Here is a 13,091-nt window from a genome sequence, read left to right on the forward strand (position 1 = left end):
GGGTTTGAAATCCTGGTCCTCTGACCCCACAGTGAGGCTCTTTTCATTGGAGCCCACTGCTTTCCCTGTCGGTGGGCTTTCCTTCCATCTAGGTGGGTCACCCTTGAAACGGCAGTGTAAGGTTTCAGAAATCCCCAAGCAGGCTGTCTTCTACTTGACTTTCTTGTTTAGTCTCACTGTTCTGAGGTGTAGCCTGATAAACTTTTTAAAGCCAGCTTCCTTGCTTTGTCTTAATTAGTGGATGTGGCAAACGAGAGGGATAGTATTATTTCCCATGGATCCACATATCTTGCATTATAGCAAAGTAACCCGGATAATCATTGATTGTATTTAAGTAAGTGTGGATTATTTCATGAACTCCAGTGTCCCCCACCCATTATCTAGACTGACTTCTCCCTGGCCTTTATATAAACGGTTCGCTCTCCCAAACCAGCCTTTGGTAGCTAAAACTGTAGGAGGGATGGCCTGCCCTGGGATATGAGAGCCGGAGGACCTGGGAACCATTCAGTCTTTATACCTGAGCAATCTGAGGCTTGAATATATGTAAGGCCACTTAGCAGCTGGCAGTTTAAGGGATTAAAAATTAAGAAATTGTATTAAAAATATTTAAGGAAATAATTGGGATTTATTTTTAGTAGCTTAAATTTAGTATCTTCAATTAAAGATTGAGAGGATGGCACACAGTAATGGAAACTGTGTTAGGGGCAGGGGATCAAAGTTCCAGAGAAGCAACTCTAGGCCTGATGTCAGGAAACCTTTTAGAGGCCTCTGGAAGTGTAACAGAATTAGGAAGTCACCATGGGACACCCAGCTCTATAGGGGAAGGGACTGTAGAGGTCACCTAGTGCTGGTCACTCATCAGACCTTTGAGAGGTCAGGTAACTTACCTGGCATCACCTTGTCAAATAACTGACAAGGGCGGGCTTCAGATGCAGGACTCCATCACCAATTTTCCTTTTTCAGTCCCACACTGCCTCAGGCTAAGACTGTTCAGCTCCTTTGTTAGGTCTGGTCTTCACTAGTCTTTATATATTTATTTTTCTCAGCAGTATTGCATTCTTACAAATACATGTAAAGATAGTTTTCATCATTCGTTTTTATAAATTTTTATGTTCCAAATCTTCCCCCTCCCTCCCCCCCCAGACAGCAAGCAGTCTGATAGAGATTATACATGTCCAGTCTTTTTAAACATTGCCCTATTAGTCATGTTGTGCAAGAAAAATCAGACTAAAAGGGGAAAAACATGAGAAAGAAAAGGCAAACAAATTTAAATAAAGGTGCTATACTTTCATCCACGTTCGGTCCCCATAGTTCTCTCTCTGGGTATGGCACTTTCCATCTCAAATCTATTGGATCACTGCGTTGCTGAGAATTACCAAGTCTGTCATAGTTGGTCATCACGTACTCTTACTTAAGCACTTGTTAAGTACTTACCCTGTGCCAAGGCACTCTGCCAAGCACTGAGGTTACAAAGAAAAGCAAAAAACCGCTCTCTGCCTTGGAGGAGGTGACAGTCTAATGGGGTCGAGACAGCAAATTATGTCCAAATGAGCTAGATACAAAATACATTGGGTATGTTCTCAGAAGAAAGACCCTGAATGGCGGGAAGGTTGACCAAGGGTTCTTGCAGAAGAGCCAGTGGTGGAGGGAAGAAAGGGAGAACTTGGGACATGGAGGATGCTTCTCCAGGGGTATCTTGGATGAGGGGCACGGAGGGTCCTTTGGACCCAGATTCTGTGATTTTGAAGATATTAATGTCTGTGCTTGCTGCCTTTGCCTTAGCTATGACTACGAGGCGGGGAGAGAGTCTGCTTTGGAAATGATTGCCCACCTGTTTGAAACCTTCCCTCAGGTAAGGAGCGCCAGCTAGAGCGGGTTTGGGGCCTGGGCTGAGACTGGCGAGGGAGGAAGCGCTGGCCCACACCCGCTCCTTCCCGTCTCTCTTAGGGGCTGCTCCACGAGAACTGCGGGCTCTTCTTCGTTCCCCTGTGCCTCATGATGATCAATGACAACTCTGCCAAGTGTAAGAGGATGGCTTCCATGGCCATCAAGCTGTTGCTCACTAAAGTCAGCCTGGAGGACAAAGACCTGATGTATGTGCTCGTGGCCAAATGGTTTGGGAGTCAGAAGGTAGGGAGTGTTTCAGTGCATTCTGCTTATGGCCCGCTGAGGGGGGAGGGGGAGCTGGCGGGAGGCGGGGGCCTCTAGTGAGCTGCGAGCTCCCGGACGGGTCCCCGGGCGGGTCCTGCTCTGCCTGACCCTGGGCTGGCCTCCTTCCCTGGACCTGCCTCTTGGGCCCTGCCTCCTTTGGATTGGTTATGGCTCTACCTGCAGAGTCTTACGTGTCCCCACCTTCTCCCCGTAAAACGGAAGCTCTTTGCAGGCATCTCTTCTGTCTGCAGCACCCGGCACACAGCAGTACCAGCCCAGGGCCTGGTACACGGGGAACACTTGGTCACTAGAACCCCATGAAATCACAGATCTGGGCCCCCACTTGTCAAAAGCCCGAGAAGCAGCAATGGGAATGGCTCTTTTTCTAAGTCTGGGTGGCTTAGGCCGCCTGCCCCGAGATGTCGGGAGGCCTTAGGGATGCCCCGACCCTGCGGCAGCCACTGACGGCCTTGGGCCTTCTCTCCCGCCGGCAGAGTCTGCAGAAGCGCTTGGCTGCCCAGACCTGTGGCCTCTTCGTGGAGGCCGAGGGCCCAGCTTTTGAGAGGAGGTTCGCGACGGTCCTCCCTGTGATCGAGAGAGAGCTTGAACCTTCCCAGCTCCGGGATGTAAGTTGTCTGCTGTGCAGGAAAAGCTTCTTATCTGTGTGTTTCTTTTAGTTTGGGTGAAAGTTGTACCCTGGGAAAGAAAAGCCTCCCTCCTGGCACAGATGCCAAGCGCATTAGGGTCAGAAAATCCTAGTTGAAAACGGGGCTGGTTCCTTGGCTCCCTGCTCTCGCTCCTTAGTGGGTTCATCTAGTTTCTGCTTCAGCTATCATTTCTGTGCACTAGGATCTCTGTCCTTCTTGGACTTTGCAGGCCACAGCAGCCCTCCCTGCTCTCTGCTCCCTTGTGGAGATTATCTCCCCCCCGTGAGCCAGGGCCCTCCTGCTTCTAATCTGTATTTGTATGGCCTGCACCAAACACAGTACGTGGCAGACACTGAGGGCTTCACAAATGCTCATTCTTCAGTCCATCCACACACCCACCCAGCTGGCCTTTGTGTCTTATTTAAACTTCCGTGATCGGAAATAAAATGAGGGGGCTGGATGAAGGGAATATCATGACCCTGAGGCCTTTTGCAAGAAACACATTACTGTCTGTACATTTATATTATCCAACATGTCATTCCCCTTCAGGTATTCCGTAGTAATAAAAAGAAGTTAGGGATTTTAAAATTAAATGTCCATTTCCTTATTATTTTGACTTTTTAAAGGAGGGGCATTGTGGCCTGTGGATAGAGTCCGGCCTCGGAGCCGGGAGGACAGTGTGACCCCTGCCGGGCCGGGGGCCAGCCTCGTCACACTCTGCATTGGCCCCTGCCTTGTCTTGTCCTTCTCAGAATGACCTCATTCATGTTTGGGTTTGGTTTTTAGCTCATTGAAGAAACTGATGAAAAAGCGTCAGACCGACTTCTCTTTGGTTTTCTTATTCTGATCACTAAACTCATCAAGGAGTCCAATTTTCTCCAGCTCACCAAATATCCGGAGAGTCTGAACAATATCTGGAGTAAGTCGCTTGTGCTCAGATCGCCGATCCCCCATTTCCTTGGCTCCTTGGCAGGAAAAACCTTGCAGGCTTGTCCACAGGTGGCTGCCCCGGGGGGCCGATGTTTCCGGGGGAGCCTGGAACACCCTTCTCAGTAGGCCCAAGGCCTTCCTCACCATTCAGAGGCTCCTCGGGGTATAGGGAGTGCTGGCGTGGCGTGCCAGCCACTGCCAGGCGGGCATTCTGCAGGGGAGACAGCCCTTCCCTGGAGAGACTGAGACCCCGCGGGTGGGGCAGGAGGAGATGAGGATGGCAGGCCAGAAGGTGAAGCCGGAGCCTCTGTGAGCAAACGCACAAGGCGAGACTGTAAATAGGGTGACAGGGCGGCACTAGAAGGACCCCAGAGACAGGGATGGATCCACTTGTGATAAATTGTCTCTGAGGAGTCATGGGTACCAAGGGTCCCCAAAGTCTCAGGGAACTTTCAGGCTGCTGAAGCTTGCTCGTGTGGCCATATCTGTATCTGTGCCTATAGACCCTCGTGTATTTTCTACCGAGCATGTGGACAGACACTCCTGCCATGACCCCCATAATTATAGAAGTGGCCGTCTTTGTTGTCTTTGCACCAAGTTCCCGGGATCACTTAGGATGGATGCTCAAACTTCCAGTGGAACCCAACAGTTCCCCACAGGGCTAAGCGATAAAGAATAAAAAAGTCTCTCCCCCCACAGGTCACATCCAGACCCATCTGTCACACCCCCACAGCTGGGTATGGCTCACTTCAGCCCAGATTTTTGGACTGTTGTTTGCCTCCTGCAAACCAGAGGACCTGATTAAGAGGTGGGCTGCCCAGCAGTCTAAGAAGAAGCAGTCAGGCCCGGTAGCCATTAACTTCCTCACAAAGGACCTGGATCACAAGGTAGGATGTCGCAGGGCAGTCACAGGAAATCTCTCCCCTCGGGGTCCCCCCAATGTCTCCCTCAAGGCCCTTGTGTGTGACTCATTTTTATAGCACGAGGCAGGACGGAAAGTGTGCTGTTGGGGAGGGAGAAGAAACGATGGAAGTCCAGGGGCCAGGGAGTGTGTGTGTGTGTGTGTGGTCACGTGCTTGTTACCTTTCTACAAACCCTGTGTAGGTGTAAGCGAATAGTAATTTATAACAGTTTTTTTTTTTTTTTTTACCACTAAGTCCCCCTACCCACCTTACTAAATTTTATCGTTTCCGTCAAACCCCAAAACCAGAAGATAGGCCTTTAGTATGGTAATTTAATACTGTGGAGAAATAGGTACTAAAACATATGTAAACAGTAATTAAGCTTGACTCAAGCCCACCAAACTACTATTCACTACTATAAACTGTATTATCATAAACTATCATAAATTATTATAAGATTATAGGATATTATAGAAAATCCTTAAATGTGTTTAAACTTTTTATAAAAACTAGATAGGTATACCATCTTTCAAACCGAAACCTTAGTTCATCTATTTTATAAGTTGAAACACGAGTGAGCAGGTGAATAACCGGCACTCATGCATCACTTACAAGGTTGCAGAGCACTTTGTACCCATTATTTCCTGGGCTGCTGTATCAGTAATGAGCTGTTTAATGATCATGGGATCCTGAGACCTTCGGCTAGTGATCTCCTTTTGTAAAAGAGGCAGGCCCACTGATCTGGGCAGGGCCCTCCAGCCCATATGGGCCCGGAAGCCAGACCCAGAGCTTGCTAATTCCAGGCTCCGAGGTGTCTTTGTCAGGTTCACAGACTTCTCTCTTGTGTGTAAAGGGTTTCTCTGACCCTGTGAAAAGAAAGGGGAGCATTTAGCGAGCACTTTCTGTGTGCGTACCTCTGGAGGTGGGTGATTGTCACCTGCTACTTGGGTTTCTCTGAAGGAGTCTGCAATAGTGGGGGGGGGTGTCATGTCTGGTCCTTGGGGGTCAGCAGTACGGGGTGAGGGGGAGCACCATGTCTAAAACAGCCCGACCTTTCTTATCGTTTCAGATGAAAAGACTGGCTTTAGCTTTTTGCTTTCAGTTGCAGTCGAAGTTTCTGGATATGTCTCTGGGAGAACAGGTAGGCATGAGAATGCTCTGAACGGGCACACTTGGGCGTACAAGCATGTAGGCATAGGTGTAGGTGTAAGCGAATAGTAATTTATAACAGTTTGTTTTTTTTTTTACCACTAAGTCCCCCTACCCCCCTTACTAAATTTTATCGTTTGCGTCAAACCCCAAAACCAGATGATAGGCCTTTAGTATGGTAATTTAATACTGTGGAGAAATAGGTACTAAAACATATGTAAACAGTAATTAAGCTCGACTCAAGCCCACCAAGCTACCATTCACTACTATAAACTGTATTATCATAAACTATCATAAATTATTATAAGATTAATAGGATATTATAGAAAATCCTTAAATGTGTTTAAACTTTTTATAAAAACTAGATAGGTATACCATCTTTCAAACCGAAACCTTAGTTCATCTATTTTATAAGTTTTGAAAAAAAATGCAAAATTTTTAATACTGACATAGTATATAAACTTGAATTTTATCAAAAATTATTTATTAGTTTGTGTAGCTTAACCCAAAGCAAAGCACTGAAAATGCTTAGATGGGCTTTAATCAGTCCCACAAGCACAAGGGTTTGGTCCTGGCCTTTCTGTTAATTTTTATTAGACCTGCATGTGCAAGTTTCCATACCCCGGTGAGTGTGCCCTTTTAACTTATATCAAGTTTAAAGGAGCGGGATATCAGGCACACTTCCCAGAGTAGCCCGTGACACCTTGGCTGCCCACTCATTTACAAGGGACACGACTGGTTCCGAGGGGTTTTACTCGGGTCTACCTACAAGGCACACTGGTCACGCAGAGGGTGGCTGGGCAGCCAGCGTCTCCCCGCTGGCTTGTCTCTCCTTTGGTCTCGCGATTCCCTGGGAGGTGGAGGTGTTGTCTCCCTGACAGGTGAGGAAACTGAGTCAGACCAAGGACAGGTGAGCTAGCTAAGCAGCATCAGTGGCCCAATTAGTGCCCAGCTCCTCCTGGCCCCAGGCCCAGCACGCTCCCCTTTGCACCACCCACCATCTCTACCTGGCCCTCTGTAAAGTAAACGGGGATAAGGAAGTCCCGTTCTGCCTTTGGGATAGCCGCTTGACCCTCGTTATAGTGGGCCGGCCAGAGAGCCTCAGCAGCCCGGGCCTCCAGGTTTTGTCTGTAAAGTGGCGGGGGAGGAGGGTCTCCGGTGACACAAAGGCCAGGATGACGAGCGAGAGCCCGAAGCTTTACCTGCCGAGTCCATGTTGGGGCCTGCGGCTTCCAGCTGCCTCCGCCTGCCGTGTTCTCCCCTCTCCTCGGCCCAGCCCGGCATCTTTGGGGATGGAAAAGTCTGTGTTAGTGTGGGGAGGGACGCATTATGCAGTCAGTCAGAGTTGCTGAAAGGGCAGGGGACAAGGATGCTGCCTGAGGCCAAGGGTCACGTGGCCAGGCTGGGTCAGAGGCAGGCCTTGAAGCGAGCTCTTCTGACTCCCAAGCCCTCAGCCGCTGAACCTGCAAAGAGAATGATCCAAAAACAAGTCTCCCTCCCACCGGCCCCTCCAGTGGATAAATGGAGAATCGCCCGTGTCTCAGCCCCAGCTTAGCAAACCTTTTGTTTCAGGAGGGCAAAGAAGCGGCCGCGGCTGCCTTCTGTTTTTCCTCTTCACCTGCTAGAGTCCGTGCCAGGGCCTAGCGGAGAGCCATGAGGTGATTCAGTGATTAGGGGGAGGAAGCACAGTCCCGAGGGGGCTTGAGTCACAGGCCCTTTTCTCCTAGAGAGTTCTCCCAGAAGGTTTGAAACCCCTTCTGACGGCAGATTGGTGGCCAAGGGCTTCGACTTCCTCTTGGCTAAAAGGAGGCCGTCTGTTGTCCCGAGTCCTTTTTGCTTCTGTTTTTGGTGGCCCAGACGCTGCATCTTGTTAAACCCGGGCCTCAGGGAGGCTCGACTGGGCCTCCTCCGATCGGTGGTCAGGTCTCCCTGTACTTTGCCTTTGCACGTCCAGCCCTTAGCACATAGAAAGGGCTCGACAGAAACTTCCGTTTGTTCCAGTGGGAATGACTATTAGCAAGCTTAGCCTTGTCAGGAGGAGTTTCATAGAACGAATGTCAAAAGGGGACGTGGCAGTGTTAGATGCCGGGCTCTAACAGCCCCTCTCTGCCCTCAGAAAACAGGTCCTTCTAGCGGAGCGCAGGTGAAGTTCACCCTTGGGGAGGAGCTCTCAAGCAGGGCGAGCCGTCCTCCTGCCCCATCCCAGGGTCTCTCTCCTACCCGTGGGGGGCCAGGCGTGGCCCCCAGAATGAGCTTCCTAAGCCTGCTGTGAAGGTCTGGGAGAGTCAGCGCGCAGACCTGGAGGCGAGAACCTGACAGTAGGGGCTTATGAGAAAAGAAGCTGATGTGCCTTTCTCTCTCTTTGTTAAAGATCGTTAAGAATCTCTTGTTTGTGGCCAAAGTCATCTATCTGCTGGTGCTCCATGCAGCAGAGAAGGAACAGGCCCCAGAGGAGACCGGGGAGGCGGCTGCCCCAGAAACATCCCAGGCCGCCAGCAGCGAGGAGGGGGCCGGGCGCTCCGAAGAGGCCCCCGACAATGAAAACGAGGCGGCTGGGTCGGCGGAGAAGGCCGGGGCGGAGGAAGAGCTCGGCAGGCCCGCCAATCTCTTCTGGCTGATCCACAAGCTGTCTGTCATGGCCAAACGAGAAGCCGCCTACTCGCCCAAAAATCCTTTAAAGGTGAGACTCTCAGAAGCCGGTTTCCTCTGCAGCCCTCGCTGCTGGGCTTTGTGCCTCTAAAGCGGGCTCCGGCCTGGCGGACCCTGGGGGTGGCCCCTGCATCCCCCGTCCCCGCCTGCTGGCTCACGCCCACTCTGTGCTTTCAGAGAACCTGCATCTTCAAGTTCCTTGGAGCTCTGGCCCTTGATCTGGGCCCGGACAAGGTGCGGCCTTTCCTCCCCATGATCCTCGCCCCGCTGTTCCGGGAGCTGAACAGCACCTACTCAGAGCAAGGTGAGGAGCGGGGCTGGGGGCTGGGGCTTCGGGGGGAGGGCTCCCAGGGCACCTACTTGGGAAGAGCTGGTCTGCAGCCACAGGGGTGTCACGGAGGGGAGGGCAGGAAGCCGCCCACTTCCTTCTCTTCCCCCTTGTTGTACGTCCAGGCGTGCCCCTCCCCGACTCCTAGCTCCCCAGCCCCTCCTTGTGCAGCAGCCTCCTCTGCCTGGGGTATCCAGGGAGGGTCTGGGCGGCTTTAGTCACCCCCTTTCCTCCTTGGAGCCCCTGCCTCTGTCAGAGACCTGGCCTTTTTTCTGGGCTGTCTTTGCCGGATGGCGGGGAATGACCCCATGTCCCTGTGTGTCCCTTTGTCATGAGCAGACCCTTCCCTGAAGAACCTCTCCCAGGAGATCCTGGAGCTGCTCAAGAAGATGGTGGGCCTGGAGGCCTTCTCGCTGGCCTTCGCCTCAGTGCAGAAGCGGGCCAGAGACAAGAGGGCGCTCCGCCTGAGGCGCAAAGCCATGCAGGTGAGGCCTGGCCCCGCCCCCTCCCCTCCTACCCATCTTCTGCTCCTCCCCTTCCCCAGGTGTTCCCCAAGGTTGGCCCCCATCTTTCCCACCCTCCCACCCCCTGTCCGTGGCCCCTCCTCCTCCCATCTGTGGCCCCTCCCCTTTTCCATCTTCAGCTCCTCCTCTTCCCCAGGTGTTCCCCAAGGTTGGCCCCCACCTTTCCCACCCCCCCATCCCCCCATCTATGGCCCCTCCCCTTTCCCAGCCTCTTCAAGGTTGGCCCCCATCCCCCCCTTATGGCTCCTCCCCTTTCCCAGCCTCCCATCCCCCCATCTATGGGCCCTCTCCTTTCCCAGCCTCTTCAAGATTGGCCCCCATCCCCCCATCTATGGCCCCTCCCCTTTCCCAGCCTCCCCAAGGCCCCCCCCCCCCCCCCCCCCCCCCCGTTGTGGCCCCTCCCCCTTCCCAGCCTCCCTAAGGCAGGCCCCTCCCCAGGTGTTCCCCATGGTCAGTTCCCCGCCCCCCCCCGCCCCTCCCTCCATCGCACCCCCTCTCCCCTTGCAGTTCGTCACTAACCCCGACATCGCGGCCAAGAAGAAGATGAAGAAGCACAAGAACAAGAGCGAGGCCAAGAAGAGGAAGATCGAGTTCCTGCGGCCGGGCTACAAAGCCAAGAGGCCCCGGAGCCAGGGCCTGCGCGATCTGGCCATGGTGGAGTGAGGCCCCGGCCTGCCGGGCCCGTGTACAGTACCGTGTTAATAGCGCCCCTGGTTTTAAACATTAAATACGCTGAAAGTTCGCTGCCCCTGGTCTGCATTTGTGCGCCCGTGTACAGAGGGAGGCAGCCCCGCTTTCCAGAGAACGAGAAGGAAAGCTTTTTCTCCTTTTGCGCTGCGGGGGCCCGAGGCTCCTGTCGGAAGTGAGTCTGGTGAAGCCGGGGCCCTTCCGCATGAATGCTCCGGAGAGATGGAAGAAAAGGCTGGTTCAGGTAGAGTTTAGGGCTAGGCGAGATGGCCTCTCTTTTTTCCCGTCCAACCTCACAGACCCCCTGAGCCCCCTCTCCTCCTCCTCCTGTGGGTCTCAGATCAAGGGCCTTGGGCGACATCTGCCTTGGGATCTGGCTCCATCCCCTACGGGGGCTGGGGACAGGTCGCAGGGCGGAGCCTTCCCATAAGGTAATGCGAATTTGGGGCAAGTCATTTAATGATACGGATCCCTGCCTAGTGCTAAGCACCTGTAGTGACTCACTTAAGGGTCCCCGACTCCCCTGGGAGGTAGGGGACGCTATCAGCCCCTTTTGCGGAAGAGTAGACTGAGGCTGGCGGGGGTTCAGTGACTCGCCTGGGTCCCACAACTCCCGGGTGTCTGGCCCAGCCGGCACCCCTTAGCTCTCTTCAGAGAAGGTGCCAACCTAGGTAGGAGTTTGTTCCTCGGGAGTTCCTCATACCAATGAAACTCGGGCAGAACCAGTTGTTGGCCATCTCCCCAACCGAGTCAGATTTCGGAGTCTGCCAGTGTTGCTTCTACCTCAGACTTCTCCTAGAGCCTTGACATGGCCTTGTGTTCCGGTGGTCCAGTTTAAAGTTCGCGTCCCCACTGTCCGCTGATCTCAGTGACCCTTTCCCCGTGGCCAGTAGTAGTTGACCGTTTTGTACAGTGTTGTTGCTTGCCTGACAGATGTAATTGTTGTCTTGTATTTCTATTACCCTTTGACCCAGTATGATTGACAGCTGTCACCTAGTGGTGTGGCCCATCACACGCTAGCAAGTCATCTCGTTTTTAATCTATATTTGCAAATGTCTCAATATTAAAGTTGTTATGTTTTATGGAAACCGTGTGTGTCGTCTATACAGAAACGGAGTTTCTTTTCTCCTGATCCCTCTGCCCTTGGAAATGGGCCCAGCATCCCGTGGGGTTACAGGGGGAAGGAAATGTGCCAAGCAGGTGCCCCTCAAGGAGAGGGAGGTGGGCTATTCACTTCCTCTTCCTTTTCTGCCCCTTGCCCCGAGACTACGGAAATGTCCGTGGCCTTCTCTGCTCATCGGAAAGCACGGGACTAAGGAGCCAGCGGCAGGGCGTAGTTGCGAGAGTGCCGGGCTTGGAAGCCGGGGAGATCTGGATTCAAATCCTGCCTCTCACACTTGACAGCCGTACAACCCAGGGAAAGTCAACTCATCCCTTACTTCACAGCAGAATTTACACATGAATTGCTGATCTCCATTAGAGAGGGAGGCCCTACACCGAGGAAACCCAGTAATCGACAGCTCCCCCACTCTTTGATCCCTCCTTTAAATAACCTAGTACAAAACAACATCTCTTTCCCACAAACTCAGAGGCGATCTAGACAGCATCTTAAGTGCTCTTTGTGATGAATGACCTCGTTAATGAGGTCAAAGTCAAAGTCAACAGCACCTCTCACTAATGAGGTCAAGATCACTAGTAGGCAAGCTGTGAGTTTTGCTCCATTACGTACCAAAATCCCGCCCATGCTACTTCAACCAGATTGAAATGTCAAGGAAACTTCCATCTCACTGCCTGAAAAATCCCCACGCATTTGCCCCACCAGGCGTCTCTAGCGTTTACCTAAAAAGGGAATGTTACTTTTTAACCAGCTTTTGGGGATAGCAAGCGTTCCATATCTGCCTTCCAGAGAGGTCTTTCTGTCTCTTTTGACGGAAAATTCTTTTTTCTATGAGGAAAATAATTCACTAAAATGGATCACTATATCTCAGTCATTGTATACAACGTTCCACCTTTTGCTTTGGCAGAATATGGGTATCTTCTCATTGCTCTTTGGGGTCATTTATCATATGGAACTTTACAACATTATTTTTTGTGTTTCATGGCAATTAAACTTTGGCCTTGTGGCGGTTATTATTATATATTGGCTTTTCAGCTCCGCTTAGCTCATTCACATCACATTCTATAACTAACTTTCCACGTTTTGTCTATCTAGCCCAATCCAATCATCTTCGAGCAGTCATTTCCAGTTATATCCATGTAGTAGTTCAGCCATTTCCGAATGAGCAGTATCTTTTATTTGCTACCTCAAAAAGGTAAGAATATTTTGGTGTATGTGGAAGCTTTCTTTTTATCAATGCCCTCTAGTGTTTAATCTGTGTTTGAAGCGTGGCCATTTCCACCACTCCCTGCATAATTGTGAACTGCTTTCTAGAGAATTGTACAAATTCATAGCTCCATCGGTACCTGTCATCCTACAACTCTGTAACTTTGAGGATTTTTATCTTTGACTGGTTTTATTTTCCCCCCAATTTGCTGGATATGAGGTGAGTCAAGGCTGGTTTGCATTTTTATTGCTTGTTAGGGAGTTAGAACATTCATATGGTTAATTGTATGCAATTCTTTTGAGAACTTCATATCTGAGGTATATTGTTAATAGTAATAATCATCTTAGTGTCCAATTCTTTATATAATAATCTGTCCCCAAACAACTTAACTGCAGAGTACAATTTAATTTAATGAATTAGATACTAAATCTAGCATCTGGTATTTATAGGTAAGCTTCAAAGCTACTGGAATACCCAAGATCATACAGCTAGAGTTGGGATTAAAATATCCAGGCCTCCTGAGCCCTTAATTCATACTGAATTATGGACATTTCTATTGCTTGGCTCTATCAATCCTTTATTCAAATTCTTAGTATATGTATTATGCGTTTGAAAAAAGTCCAAGGACACTCAGTATAGACATTCCAGGCTATCAGGAACTCTAAAACCTCAAATTCTGGCCACTGAACTCGATGAGAATTTACTGCAAGCTCAGAGAGGACAACTCTACAAAACTTTCAATCAGTCCAGAGGTGACCACACCCAGAAATGGGGAAAGGTTAAAGCTAGGCCTTCTCCAG

The 13,091-nt window shown here is 50.9% G+C and overlaps 1 protein-coding gene across 2 annotated transcripts in view; it reads left to right on the top strand.

The window, feature by feature from the left end:
* The window catches only part of UTP20 (UTP20 small subunit processome component), a 92,771-nt gene extending 81,716 nt beyond the window's left edge, over positions 1-11,055 (top strand). For both annotated transcript variants that reach the window (XM_052001773.1, XM_052001774.1), the window contains 10 exons: positions 1,783-1,852; positions 1,948-2,130; positions 2,646-2,777; positions 3,585-3,717; positions 4,428-4,615; positions 5,700-5,771; positions 8,151-8,459; positions 8,606-8,732; positions 9,096-9,241; positions 9,788-11,055. In XM_052001773.1, coding sequence (XP_051857733.1) covers positions 1,783-1,852; positions 1,948-2,130; positions 2,646-2,777; positions 3,585-3,717; positions 4,428-4,615; positions 5,700-5,771; positions 8,151-8,459; positions 8,606-8,732; positions 9,096-9,241; positions 9,788-9,943 — 1,516 coding nt within the window. In that variant the 3' untranslated portion in view covers positions 9,944-11,055. The remainder of the gene's footprint in view (positions 1-1,782; positions 1,853-1,947; positions 2,131-2,645; positions 2,778-3,584; positions 3,718-4,427; positions 4,616-5,699; positions 5,772-8,150; positions 8,460-8,605; positions 8,733-9,095; positions 9,242-9,787) is intronic.
* The last annotated feature ends 2,036 nt before the right edge of the window (positions 11,056-13,091 follow it).

The sequence above is a fragment of the Antechinus flavipes genome, chromosome 5, assembly GCF_016432865.1.
Source record: "Antechinus flavipes isolate AdamAnt ecotype Samford, QLD, Australia chromosome 5, AdamAnt_v2, whole genome shotgun sequence".
NCBI lineage: Eukaryota > Metazoa > Chordata > Mammalia > Dasyuromorphia > Dasyuridae > Antechinus > Antechinus flavipes.